We start from the raw sequence: 14,563 nt of genomic DNA on the forward strand, positions 1-14,563 counted from the left end.
GAGTTGTTGTACCATGTATCTTTATTAAAGGGTACTGGGATAGATTTGCTTATTGAAATTAATAATATTGCTTCTTGGGATGATGATGCATATGTCAAGTCATCATGTAAACCAACTGGGGCTGCTGGGAATGGAATTGCTCTACAAGCGGAGTACTACTTGGGACTGTTAACAATCTCCCTTAATCTCTGTTCTTCAGATAAATATATGAATGTTGGAGGTACTCTGTACCACTCCCAAGGTTTCTCGGGTATGTCAAGTGATATAGATTTCTTATTTTCTATGGTTGTATTGGGATACACAGAGGTAAATATCAAATCTAGAAATGAGTAATACAGGGTAAAAGTCAAGCAGATTCCTAGTAAGTTTAATCACATGCTTGAGGCTATTAAGGTGTCCCTCGGTGTGCTTGTATTTACTGCAATGACATTGATATGCTTGGCAACACTTGATCCTAGAATTGCTGGTGGTAAATTTTTGGGAAGCCGTGTTGAAGGTCTCATAACACTAGTGTTTCTAGTATTACACATCACCATTATTTTTAAGTCTTCCACTCAATGTCACTCTTTTAAGCTGGCTCATACTTATTCTTCCCTTCACAAAGATCAACTGAAGAAAGATTTAAATGGACTTAATGTTATTTTTTGGTTTCTTGCTGATGGTTCTTAAGAGTGCTTTAAATGGTGGAATCATTTTGTCACCTTGCCTTGTTAAGTTTATTTTAATTATGCACAGTCACTGGTTAATGACATCTATATTTGGAAGTGGCACCATGAATATCTTGAAAGGTGTTGGTCAAACTCACAGTATGACTCGGTGGAAGATAGCATGTATTGAACATGCTTATGTTGCTTCTAGTCAAAAGTCTATTCTCAGCAAAAGGGGGTCTCAAGAATCCCAAGATACCCTTCCCCCGCATGTAGCTGCTCTTATTCCTGATATTGCAGGTGTTATGGATGTCAATGAAAATTTGAATCACACAGTATAAGAGCTCAACAAGGTTGCTGGTGCTTGTGGTCAAAGTTACACTCGTGATGTGTCTATGTCCAAACTTGACTTTGCTACAAAAAATATACAGTTGTAAACGTGCAATCTGCAGTAGCTTAACCTTGAGTACAAGGTTTCTTTTAAGGGGGAAGGAATATTGCGATTGAGCATCGCCATGGTCAGAGTTGAATTATCGATTTAATTATATAAAAAAAGGCCTTAATAAGTGCCATTTTCGTTTTCATTTGGAGTCTTATTATTTGTTGTTTAGCCTTTACTATTTAGTATTAGGTCCCAAAAAGTGGATAGTCTAGCTAGGCTCCACGTGTCTATTCTGTTATTTACTTGTCTTGGGTTCTTTTATAATTCCGTGTAATGTTCACTTCTAGTATGTTTTAATGAAAACTGAGTCTTTCCTTTCTCTACATTTCATTTCTTTCTTTTAGTTATTGTTTTTCATTTTCATGACGATTCCAATGTGGGAATCGTTATATAAGCTAGCATAAAAAAATTTAGGTTGTGCTAAAATGTCCTTGTCTAGCTACTACACTAGTCTGCTAATACCGGTTAACATCAATAATGAGTTTTAAACACTTCTTACTATTAAAATCGTAGTTAAATTGTTTTGTTTGCACGCAATATGTATTAATAAAGTGTATCTAAATAAATTTAGGAATAAGTTATGTTGATGGAAAAAATTCTCAAACTCAATTTGCAAATTTGTATTAGTTGGAAAAATATAAGTGCAAATTTAGACTACTAGGTTTCTGATACCGGATAATTATATGAAAAAGTTGTTGGAAAAAAGAAAAGATATAATCCAACAAAAGAATATGATTATTTTTTTTGAAAGAAAATAGAGGATATATCACAACACTCCTAATATTTTTTTTAATTTTATAATGTAATCACAAAATCTAATTTGTAGATTTTTTTAAATAATTATGAAAATACAATGAGATCTCTCAAATATGGATTGTAGCCTTCTATGTATTAGATAACTACATAGAGTAGTAATAATAATAATCTATATAAAACACGAAGAAATCATGCATTTCTTTCATCGAAGAAAATTTAATCATGACCAAGATACATTATAATATTTACATGTTAGGATTTGTTTCTTACCTGAAAAAGTCAGTTATACATCTTTAATTTTAGACCATCTAATTAAAATTCATAAGTGGAAGAAATAAAAAAAATTGATATATATTTTGCCAAAGTTTTGCATACATATAATCGTATCATATCAAAATATTCTAAGTCGTGCAATAGATCTTTTTTTTTTGCAATGGGACAAACTCTCTTTTCATCTTCTTAATAATGATGATCATTTAATAATGCTAAATAAAAATTAATATACGAACACGACATAATTACTCATACACAATTTCTCTTATTCATCATCAAGGGTTGTGGCGAATTGTATAAAGTCCATTTATTTTTAATCAGACTTTTCGTGTTCGAACCTTTTTCCACTTTAATGTATCTTAAGCTGTGTGAATTCCAATTAGACCCATTGGGGATAACTAACACCACATAAAAAAACAAAAAGAATTCTAATATTCATGAATCATAAGTTGTTTTAACTTAAAGTTTAACTATATGCAGTAACTATATAAAAATAATTATACAATCATAAGGTAACTAAAATAAATTTCTATAATAACTATATAGTAATTGGTCTTCCCAAAAGAACTACAAATTATATGCTACAATAAGTAAACTTAAATTAATTGTTTAAAATATTTCTACAATATCATTATATGTAACTTAAATCGCTTAGATATATAATTTTTATTTACTATGTCTTTTTTTTGGTAATATTTTTTTATTTACAATTTCATTACACGTACTCCTTGTTTTTTATTGGATCATTTTGAAGTGTACTATATTTGCTTTTAGGGTACAGTGACATAAACAAAATTGAATTCAAAGTTTTATGATATCGAGAAATCAAAGACTGACATCAAACAATCTTAAGAAGACCATTCTGCCCCCTTATTGGTATTATTAATCTTTATTCTTTAAAATAATATTCAAGAGATTAATTCTTTTTTTCTTCGAAAGGGACAAAAGTACATTATCCATTGTTCAAAAAAGAATCACGAAGTTTTCGATACGAGCGTCAGCATATAAATTACAGTATTAATTTTTTTTTTTTTTTAAAATTATGGCATAAAGCTATTATACATAGTTTCTTATATTAAATAATATTTAAAAAAATATCTGAGCAATCACGCTAAAGATACATCTGTTTGACCTCTAAATAGTTTAATCAGTATAAATTTAATTTTTTTAAAATAAAATAAGATATTCAAAAAGACATTGAAGAACAGCACATGATTTTTTAAGTTTTAAAAATATTTTAAAAAAAGTATTTGAAAAAGTCATCGTTAAAGATAACAAAATATTTAACCCCAAATAATATAATGCTCGTATACATTAGAATATAGAGTAACCTATTTAAGGTATCAAATGCAAAATTTCATCGTCTATACTTTTAAATTATTTAGAAATATTTTCACTGTTAAAACTTTATCCATACAATCAACTTTTAAATAATATAACGAATTCTTACTCTACCAACGTGAAATTTTTAAATACAATATTAGTATATTTTAATTTATTATAATATAGTATTTTCTAGATCATGAGTACTTTTTAAGAATAATTACATATAATTATTCTTAATTATGATAAAGTAATTTGTTTCCAAATAATCCATGTATATAAGTTAAGTCCTTTATAAAATCAATGGGTCAATTATACTCAAATTACTTAACAACTTCTTTGGATAGTTGTTACCTGTTGTATCGTATCGTATTATTACTTTAAATACGATGTTTGTTTTGATTGTTATTTAAATTTTACTGTATCGTATCGTTAATTCTGTCGTTACGTAACGACAAAATGTGCCACTTTATGTAACGACCGATTTGGTGTGGTCGCGTCGTTACCTTGTCTTTTTCTCTCAATTTCACACTTAATTATTGTTAAATAAATTTATTTTATTATTTATCATACCTTTTTATATAGTAATTTTACCATGTATCATAATTTTTCTTTATAATATTGAAAGTTTATTCTTCATATTGATGGTGCGTGATATCATAAAATAATGACAAACGACACAATCTATCCAATATTATATTCATCAAACGATACAGTACAATACAAATACAATATGATATATTATAAAACAATATGTAACAACCATCCAAACAAGCCGTAAAAGGTAAGTAGCCAAATGAATATCACAACACATATCAGTGGCATTAGTAACCTTAGAAGAAAGTAAAATTTTACAGTAGGTAACAAAATTATACTTATTACATAAATTTAGTTACATCGTTTAAGAGATAAATTCGAAGTTAAAAGGTATTTGATCTAAATTTTTATCAAACTCAATCTTGTTTTTTTTAGTGTAGAATTATAGCACTTAGGGCTTCTGCACTATTGTGCTTTGCTATCTCGAAGCGCTTCACTATGAGAATCTAGCTTGGCTAACGCTCAGCTAAATTTTGAACCTTCACGCTAACAATTCGCTTTCTCAGTAGCAAAAGCGCTTTTAACAGCATGCTTTCTATAATAATCACATCAAATGAAGCGTTTTTGGTTTCGAGTTGGTATATCGCTTATCCTTGTTTCCAAATGAAAAGATTCACCGTCAAGTGCAGAAAATGCTCTCAAAAGGGGTAAGAGTCTTAATCCGAATTCGAAGAAAATAGTTTGAATGTATAAATTAATTATAAATACAAGTTTGGAAATTATGCAGAATTAATGGTACGAGGTTCAGAAATTTTATGAGATCTTTATAAATTTCATTTTTACGAGCGTTACAATTCAGTCGAGTATTCAAATTTATCTTTTTTTAGTATTTAATTTAAATACATTCATTGTGTATCTTGTGAATTACTAATTCTTATTAAGTATTTATTATTTGCAATTAACTCTGATTGTGTAAATTACAGCATCATTGCATAAACAATTAATTAGTTTTTCTGTGTACGGAAGAAGGAAATTATAGTGGGAGGGACACGTGGTGCTTAGATAAAAAAGGGGGAAAAGGCGTAAAGGGCAGTATTTTAGGGACACTCGTAACTGTTGTACCCAACCCTATACTAAATACTCTTTTCTCAGTGTGGGTACGATTTAGGGTTTCTCAGTTCTTGATTCTTGGTTCCTCCGTTGTCAGCGCCTAAGGTATACTTTTTATGGCAAAATTTTGATGTTTTCTTGATGTATTTTTGTGGATTTTGTGTTTTTTCTGCTGTTGAATCTGTCAATGCGGCTTTAGTTTGAGTGATTCTGGTTCAATATTTTCTGGGTTTGTTTATTTTTGCTTTACAAAATGGGTTTTCTTTTATAAAGTTTTAATGGAATTTTTTTTGATGTTTTTTGTAGTATATTTTGTGTGCTTTTTAAGCTTTTGAATCAGCCAATGCTGTTGTATTTTGAGTGATTTTGGTTTAATATTTTCTGGGGTTGGTTTATTTTTGTTTTTAACTGTTTCTGTTGAAAAAAATCTCTTTGGAAAATTTTTGATGTTTTTTTTGAAGTATATTCTGTGTTTTTGTGTTCTTTCTGCTTTTAAATCAGTATATTTTCTGGGTTCTGTTTATTTTTGTGTTTTTCTTCTGTTTCTTTTGGTCAAACCTGGAAACTGTGAACGGGAAAGGCAAAAAAATAAGATTAAAATTAAAAAATGTGGATTTCAGTTTTTCCTAGTCTGTTCTTTCTTCCTTTTGGAATTTCTTGGCTTGCATGTGTGTGTTATGACTTGAGTTATGGGGTCGAAGATTTTCTGGGTTTTTTGTAATTCTACTGAAATATGTTTTTTCAGGAAGCTAAAACTGAAGTCAAAAATAAAATAAAAAACAAAAATATTGTTCTGAGTGATTTTGATTCAATATTTTTCTGGGGTTTGTTTATTTTTGTTTGTTTTATACTGTTTCTGCTGAAACATGGTTTTTTATTTGTTAAAACTTAAACCCCAGAAACTGAAAAAGACAGAGAACAAAAGATAAGGAAAGAAAGTAGATTTTCAGTGTGAAATTATCAGTTTTTTTGGTCTGTCCTTTTTGGTTTGCATGTCTGTGTTATGGCTCGATATATGGTGTTTTGACCAATGCTCTGTGCTATTGTGGTTGTCTATTTTTGTTCTTTATAGCGTTTCTGATGAAGAAAGCAAAAAAAGGAAAAAGGAAAATAGGTTTTAAGTGTGAGAAAAAGAAAAGGAAAAAGAAAAGTAGGTTTTAAGTGTGAAATGTCAGGGTTTTCTTATCTTTTTTTTTTTTTTTTCTTGTGGTTACTTGGCTTGCATGGAGTTTGGGCCTTCTGTTGAGCAATGCTTGTGCTACAGTGGTTGAGTATTTCAAATGAAAAATTTCAAGTTTTTTTTTTGGAGTTAGTGAGATCTGTTTGACTAGTTTTTCTTTCTTTTTGTGATTCTTGGTTTGCATGTGTGTATTATGGATTGATTTGTGGAGTTTGACATTTTCTGACATTTTCTAAGAAAATGAACTACGCTGCTGTTGTTTTTTTGTTCTTTCCAAATATGGTAAGGGAGTGCTTTGTATGGTCTTAGTGATTCCGTTTACCTTTTCTTTGGGTGAAAAAGAATGATTACTTTCAACTTATACTTTGCAATGTGCTTCTTAATAACAATTCTTTTTTTGAATGATAGTTGCCTTGCGTCTCGCTTGGTTTTGAGGACATCACCATTGGTGGCTGCTGTAATTTCTTCATTTTATTTTAGTTCTTTCTTAGATGTTTTTGCAGTCAAACAACTTATCTATATTACCCATGTTTTCTATGGAGAGTGGTAGACCTTTCTGAATTTTGACACGTCTTTTCTCCTGCCTTATGGTTTGGTGGCACAATAGCAGTTCTATTGGCTGGTAGTTTTCGTAGGGGGTTGTCTGAATTTACTCTCTTTCCTGACTTTTCTCACTACACCTTCTCCCCCGAATACATCTTTGTATGGTATTTCCAGTCGTGTTTCAATTTCATGTTTTCTAATATTCAGAAACTCTGTTTCATACAGGATTTTGATATGGCTGAAGAAGATAAGAATGGAGCAGCAGAGGGTCTGCCGCCTCCTCCCCCTGTTCCACCCGATTTCACTCCTGCAAAATCAGAACTCGAACCGGTGAAGAAAAAGGCAGCTCTACGTCTTCCCATGGCCAGACGTGGCCTTGGAAACAAGGGACAAAAGATTCAAATTCTTACTAATCACTTTAAAGTGAATGTGACCAATGTGGATGGACACTTCTATCACTACAGTGTACGTGTCTCTCTCCACTATATATTTTTATGTCTTCTATTTTTTGTTTTCTATAGTCTAATAATTTGCTGACCTTGTTAACTCTGTTCTTTTACAGGTTGCCCTATTTTATGAAGATGGGCGGCCAGTAGATGGGAAGGGAGTTGGCAGAAAGGTCCTAGATAGAGTGCATGAAACATATGATACAGAATTAGCTGGAAAGGATTTTGCTTATGACGGGGAAAAAAGCTTGTTTACCATTGGAGCACTCCCTCGAAATAAAATGGAGTTCACCGTTGTTCTTGAAGACGTCACATCAAATAGGTTGATTTTCAAAATGGCTGAGCCTCACTTGTTTACAGTGCCTTATATAGCGGTTATTGACTGTCTGTTGTTCACAACTTTTTACATTCAGGAACAATGGCAATAGCAGCCCTGCTGCACATGAAAGTCCCAATGAAAATGACAGGAAAAGGTTACGGCGTCCTTACCAATCAAAATCTTTTAAGGTGGAGATAAGCTTTGCTGCGAAAATTCCGATGCAGGCAATAGCAAATGCTTTGCGGGGTCAAGAGTCGGAGAACTCTCAAGAAGCCTTGAGAGTGTTGGATATAATTTTAAGGCAGCATGCTGCTAAGCAGTAAGTTATCTTTATTTCTTTTCCACGAGAGGGGTTGATTGCATCTGTCTGTTTTCTCAGTTCATTTGGTTGATGTTCTTGTATCAGGGGCTGTCTACTTGTTCGTCAGTCCTTTTTCCACAATGACCCGAAGAACTTTGTTGATGTTGGAGGTGGTGTTCTTGGTTGTCGAGGATTCCATTCTAGCTTTAGGACCACTCAGAGTGGCTTGTCTTTGAACATCGGTAATGACTCTAATAACTCAAGTTTCATGTTTAATACTTCTACTCGAACGAAATTAGATTAATGCTGTACTACTGCATCAATTACAGATGTGTCTACCACAATGATTATCCAGCCTGGGCCTGTAGTAGACTTTTTGATAGCAAATCAAAATGCAAAAGATCCCTTTACGCTGGATTGGGCAAAGGTAGACTGTTGTTTATGGTAATCTGTTTATCTAGTTACTTAAACTGTAGCTAAGCACGGATTGTCTACACAATGTATTAGGCAAAACGTATGCTCAAGAATTTGAGGGTGAAGACTAGTCCAACTAATCAAGAGTACAAGATTACTGGACTGAGTGAGAGATCCTGTCGTGAGCAAACGTATGCCTTTCTTTCCTTTGTTATTTCTTGTTATTTAAACAAGAGCGTATGCCTTTCTTTCTTTTGTTATTTCTTGTTTTTTAAACAGTGACATGATTAAGTTGTAAAACTCAGTTTCATTTGACATTTTAGGTTTACCCTGAAGCAGAAAGGTAAAGATGGGGAAGGTGATGAAATTACTGTTTATGATTACTTTGTCAATCACCGAAACATAGACTTGCGCTATTCTGCGGATTTGCCCTGCATCAATGTTGGGAAACCCAAACGTCCCACCTATTTCCCTATCGAGGTAAAAATCCTTTGGTTAAAATTAAAGGCCTATGTCATTACTTGTGTTTTGTGCATATGATATTCTAAGATTCTCTTTGTTGGATTCAGCTCTGCAATTTGGTGTCATTGCAAAGGTATACCAAATCTCTGTCCACATTCCAGAGATCTTCGTTAGTGGAGAAATCTAGGCAAAAGCCTCAGGAGAGGATGCAAGTCCTAAGCAATGTAGGTTTTTCTTAATTAAAGGAATCTCTCAGAGTATTCTGGTGAATAGGCACTAATTCCTGTTTTGGTGCAGGCCCTCAAAATCAACAAATATGATGCCGAGCCTCTGCTCCGTGCCTGTGGAATTTCAATCAGCAGTAACTTCACCCAGGTTGAAGGCCGTGTTCTTTCTCCCCCAAAGGTATTTAATTTATAATCACTTCTTGGCTGATTAGATCATTTAGTGAATTTGGAAATCCAGTCTGACCTTACCCTTTATACATTTCAGTTGAAGACAGGTGGTGATGACTTTGTTCCACGTAATGGCAGGTGGAATTTCAATAACAAGGTATAGAACCACTCTGCTTGAAATGTTTTTTTCTGCTGGATCGGTTAATTTATCCTCGTAATTCTTTAGTTTTGATGTCCATTGAATTTCCAATTCATATTTTATGTGGAATGGGCAGAGACTGGTTGATCCGACAAAGATAGAGCGCTGGGCTGTTGTCAACTTTTCTGCACGTTGTAACATACAAGGGCTAATCAGCGATCTTATAAAATGTGGAAAAATGAAAGGAATTGTAAGTTCCCTCAAATTCCTAGTTACTTGGAAAGTGAGTGTAAAGATGAATGACTGATCATTGTTCCTTATTTTATAAAATGTGTTCAGATTGTGGAAGATCCATTTGATGTTTTTGAAGAGTCTCCACAATTCAGAAGGGCTCCACCGCTTGTCAGAGTGGAAAAAATGTTTGAAGCAGTCCAGTCAAAACTTCCTGGGGCACCGAAATTTCTGCTTTGTTTGCTTCCTGAGAGGAAAAACTGCGACATATATGGTTAGTGAGATTTACTCGTTCTCTTAACAATGAATTCTTAACTGCTGGATGATGACTGAGATAATTGAACTGATTGAACTCGAAGGGCCATGGAAGCGGAAGAATTTGGCTGAATTCGGCATTGTTACCCAATGCATAGCTCCAACGAGAGTCAATGACCAGTATATCACCAATGTGCTTCTGAAGATAAATGCAAAGGTGAGAGTTCCGAGCATCTGGTTCTGTGCTATCATCCTGAGCATCTTCTTTTTTCCACCTTTCCTTGCTTCTTTGAAATCTCAAAATATTTTCCTAATCATGTTATTCCTTCTTGGCAGCTTGGTGGTTTGAATTCTATGTTAACTGTTGAACATGCTCCTGCAATCCCTATGGTATCTAAGGTTCCCACCATAATTCTTGGGATGGATGTGTCACATGGCTCTCCTGGCCAATCTGATGTGCCATCCATTGCTGCGGTATGATCTCTGTCAATTTTCATTGAATCATATTTTTGTTTCCTTTTTAACCAACCCGGTCTATGATTATTCCCTTGAATTGGTACTTAAAAATTCAGTCACCTAATGTGTCAAGTGCATTGAGGGAAACATGTTGCATTTTTCTTCCCTCTTGAAGTTTATAATGGTTTTTCTCCTTTTTATGTTCATCTTTAACGTGACCAGGTTGTCAGCTCAAGGCAGTGGCCTTCGATATCTCGTTACAGAGCTTCAGTGCGCACTCAGTCTCCTAAAGTGGAGATGATAGACAACTTGTTTAAACATGCTTCTGACACCGAGGATGAGGGGATAATGAGGTGAGTTTGCTTTTTCAGGCTTACCTTTCTCTTTTTTTGGGGAGGGGGGAGGGGGGTGGTTGGTTGGTGGTGGGGGTGGTTGGGGCTTTAATTGGTGCTACATAAACCTACACTAGAGAGCAGTGCTAAGGTTTTTGCACTTCTATTGTGCTCACCAGTTTTTTTGTTTTGGGTCTCTACCATTTTAAGTAGGACGCTGCCGCAACGGATATTTTATTTTGGTTAAATGTTCAAGCTACATGAAAGCAGTGGTCAGTTTGGAATTATCTACTCTATTGTAGCATCTCCCAGAAATAATTCTTCTACAAAATTGCAGGGAAGCTTTGCTAGATTTTTATGTGAGTTCTGGAAAAAGGAAGCCTGAGCATATTATTATATTCAGGTGATCTATCCAGCTGCCTTTCCCATTTATTCTATTTAGTTCCAGCTAAATGTGTGCTGTACAAGTGTGCTATAATATCGTGTAAATGCTCTAATATTGGCACTGACCAGAAATGAAAGTGGAATCAAAGTCAATGACCCCAGATGTGCACAAATAAAAATGTCAAGGTAAAAAGGTTTTAAAAAAGGAATTCTTCAGTAACAGTCCACAGGTACTTGAGGTGTTAGCTATTGCCTCATCTGAAGAAAACCGCATAAACATTTGTAAGGTTGTGGCCGGACTGTTAGTTGATAATGCTGATTCTTAGTTGAAATTGGGTTGTCATCAATTAAAGTATAAAGTAACTTATATATGGCATTTCCTTGACGGCCGTTTAAATTATCTTGATACTCCTAGTTTGATTTTTCCTGGGATGAAAGTCTTCATCTGCAGTTCATGCTGTGGTACTACATGTGGATCTGACTTTGTGCTTGTGTAGATTCTATAATCATTGTTTTATTTATGGTCTTGTTCAAAATTTTCAGGGATGGTGTCAGTGAATCTCAATTTAATCAAGTTCTGAACATTGAACTGGATCAGATCATCGAGGTTTAGTCTTATAAATGCTATTTTGAGGAATTGTGAACTCTACTCGGGGAAACGAGATATAGTTGTGCTAAGTCAGTTGTTTCGTTTGTTGATTAATAGGCATGTAAATTTCTCGACGAGAAGTGGTCACCCAAGTTTACTGTGATAGTTGCACAGAAGAATCATCATACCAAGTTTTTCCAACCTGGAGATCCTAACAATGTTCCTCCAGGTACAACGCGAAGTCACTATAATAATTGCAACTAATGCACTGTATGAAGTTGCTTACACATTCACTTTTGTGTAGGCACAATTATCGACAATAAAGTTTGTCACCCAAGAAACTATGATTTCTACTTGTGCGCCCATGCTGGAATGATTGTAAGTCTTATGTTCTCTTAGTTTTCTTTTCTGTCTCTCTTTTCAGTTTAATAGTTTTGGTATTTCATACTTGAATTTTTTTCTTTTGATTCTTAGCTTGTTCTCAGCTATTATTGTTTTGTGTTTAAGGTGTTTATCCTCTACAATGAATACTGAATGTGTTGACGGTCCTCCCCTAAGTTGAAAAATTATTGAGTTTTTATATTAGATAGGGCTGGGAAAAGCTTGACTGGTTGTCGTTGGTTTGCATTGTGTTATCAACTAACGTCATGAAAGTTTTCTTGCTCAATCACTTGTGTATTATGTGGTTTTCTTGTTTAGTCCTTTATACAGCCTCTGTTTGAGCTCAGTTCATTGCTAATTAGGATGGCTCAAGCAGCATAGTTAAATCTAATACAGAAGGTTATTTTACGCTATATCCAGAATCCAGTTACAGCTTTTACGACAACTTCCAGTTATCTAATTGTAAATTTGTAAACTGGTATTTTAGGAAACATTAGATTATTTCTATCAAAGGGAAAAAGGGGAAGAAAGAAACAAGAAATGTCAGTCATATTTTCACATCTAATGCTAGCTGATAACCATGCTCTATGAAATAATCACCATTGAATTGTTTATGGTTTGGGCTGATCTCAGTCAGTTCAAGAAGATGCTAGATTTTGGTGACTGACTTTGGATCAGCTGTATTACATTATCTGGATACTACAACAACCCAGTATAATTCCACTAGTGGGGTCTGGGGAGGGTAATGTGTACGCAGACCTTACCCCTACCCTGGGGTAGAGAGGCTGTTTCCGATAGACCCTCGGCTCCCTCCCTCCAAGAACTTCCCACCTTGCTCTTGGGGTGACTCGAACTCACAACCTCTTGGTTGGATCATCACTTTAATTTATTTATATTTCCATGTGTGTGTTTTTTTTTTGTGTGGGGTGGGTGGGGGGGTGGGGTTAAATCGATATCGATTTCTCCACATTTTGGTTGCATTGGCATATATCTTTAGCAATTCGTTTGCCTATTTGTTTGGCAGATCGCCTTATCTATAGAATTCTGCATTTTTTCTTCTTTTGAATATTCATGTCCAATTATTAGGACGCTTGAACCAAATTTGTGTTCAATTATTTTCGAAGCTTAACTTAGTTGGCTTAATCTGCTGAATGTTGTTGAATCAGTTACATTCAATCAGTCAACTGTGCTTCAATCCCAAATAAGTTCTGGTTCGGTGATATCTAATGATTATTATTTGGACTATGATTATTTTGTAGGGTACCACTCGTCCTACACACTACCATGTATTGTATGATGAAATTGGTTTCTCGCCTGATGATCTTCAAGAGCTTGTTCATAATCTATCTTATGTGTAAGTACTGCATTAAGTATCTTGAAGCTTGTCAAGGTCTCCGAGTTGTTAATTCGTAGCATCTGTTACTTTTAATCCACTGTCAAATGAATGCAATAACATTTTTTTTACTTCATCCTTGCAGCTATCAGAGAAGCACAACTGCAATATCTGTTGGTAAGTGTCATTTCTCCTGGCGGAAAACAGTAGTGTCAAATTTGCTTTCCGAATCAGGAACTTCATCGTGTTAAAGAATAGTAGACACTTCTCCCTTTGTTTTTGTTGCACGTCTTCTTTTTGCGCTCATTCTTTGTCAACTTGCAGTTGCTCCCATCTGTTACGCTCATCTGGCTGCCACTCAGATGGGACAGTGGATGAAGTTTGAAGATACATCAGAGACATCCTCAAGCCATGGGGGAGTTACAAACGCTGGTCCGGTTACCGTTCCCCAGCTCCCGAAGCTCGAAGAAAAAGTTTCCAGTTCCATGTTCTTTTGTTGAGGCTGTTACTAGCCTCCTGTTTGCTTTAACGCTTGTGGTGGTTAATGGATGTTTGATGGTTTGTGAATAGTTTCGGTTTAGAACAATTTAGGTGAAAACCCCCATGACATCTTTTTGCTTTAGGGTACTTGCTACTTAAGCTATTTTGGATGATGTACCTCTGTTTGTTTGGGGGTTTAGCTGGCAATGACCATGTTTGGACATAGTTTGTGTTTATTATGATCATTTCTAGGATCTTGTTAAGCTGAAAATTATGCACTTTGTTTCTTTGTGAGCTTGCTTTTTTGCTTGACTTGCAAATAAGGTATGCTAATCTCCTTTAAATATATGCCCCTAAAACATGAAAGGTCCCGTTGTTTTGAGTGTTTTGAAATGTGACATGTAATCTCCCCTTTTTGTCTTGGTTTTCGTAGTCTTCGTAGTGTATAGAAGCTTTGGTGTAGTGGTAGGAGCAATAATTGGCAAAATTAGTGTATACTCTAGTGAGCTTTTAGAGCACTCTTATGGGTGGACTCTTATTTCCAGCTGTGTCAAAGTTTAGTTGAGCTTAGTTGTGGCAGTAGAAGTGTTAAGACATTGGGAGTTAAGTGTCATGAGTTGTCACTTTACATATGAGGTAGTTGTGATGAGTTTGATTCAAACTGTTTGATGAGAATGAAGGAAGTGCCAAGTACTAATCCTTTTCTCTTTTGCGAGTTAATAGCTCCCATTGTGGTGGGAGCTATATATAGACCTTTACCTATATATAGACCTTTACCTATATATGGTGTGCGAGTTTAAGCCTTGGCCTAGCGTTCAAGCCTTGTAAATGGAGT

At 34.6% G+C, this 14,563-nt stretch overlaps 1 protein-coding gene across 1 annotated transcript; it reads left to right on the forward strand.

Annotated features, from left to right (window-relative positions):
* The first annotated feature begins 5,069 nt into the window (after positions 1 to 5,069).
* Positions 5,070 to 14,022, forward strand: LOC104113750 (protein argonaute 4-like). Its single transcript, XM_033660668.2, has 23 exons — positions 5,070 to 5,193; positions 7,037 to 7,276; positions 7,374 to 7,579; positions 7,671 to 7,895; positions 7,983 to 8,119; positions 8,207 to 8,304; positions 8,385 to 8,482; positions 8,615 to 8,771; positions 8,861 to 8,977; positions 9,051 to 9,158; positions 9,246 to 9,305; positions 9,424 to 9,537; positions 9,627 to 9,792; positions 9,878 to 9,990; positions 10,110 to 10,247; positions 10,452 to 10,582; positions 10,899 to 10,964; positions 11,489 to 11,552; positions 11,652 to 11,763; positions 11,839 to 11,912; positions 13,175 to 13,269; positions 13,394 to 13,425; positions 13,573 to 14,022. Exons 2-23 carry the CDS (start codon positions 7,046 to 7,048, stop codon positions 13,746 to 13,748), a joined length of 2,718 nt encoding a protein of 905 aa, XP_033516559.1. The 5' UTR covers positions 5,070 to 5,193; positions 7,037 to 7,045; the 3' UTR covers positions 13,749 to 14,022.
* Positions 14,023 to 14,563: the final 541 nt, after the last annotated feature.

This window comes from Nicotiana tomentosiformis, chromosome 1, assembly GCF_000390325.3.
Source record: "Nicotiana tomentosiformis chromosome 1, ASM39032v3, whole genome shotgun sequence".
Taxonomy (NCBI): domain Eukaryota; kingdom Viridiplantae; phylum Streptophyta; class Magnoliopsida; order Solanales; family Solanaceae; genus Nicotiana; species Nicotiana tomentosiformis.

What these genes read in the sequence shown, in the direction of transcription:
- LOC104113750 (XM_033660668.2), top strand. Translation starts at nt 7,046, where the DNA reads ATGGCTGAAGAAGATAAGAATGGAGCAGCAGAGGGTCTGCCGCCTCCT. An exon ending in GACACTTCTATCACTACAGT is followed by an intron (nt 7,277 to 7,373) that starts GTACGTGTCTCT and finishes GTTCTTTTACAG; the next exon opens with GTTGCCCTATTTTATGAAGA. An exon ending in TTACGCTGGATTGGGCAAAG is followed by an intron (nt 8,305 to 8,384) that starts GTAGACTGTTGT and finishes ACAATGTATTAG; the next exon opens with GCAAAACGTATGCTCAAGAA.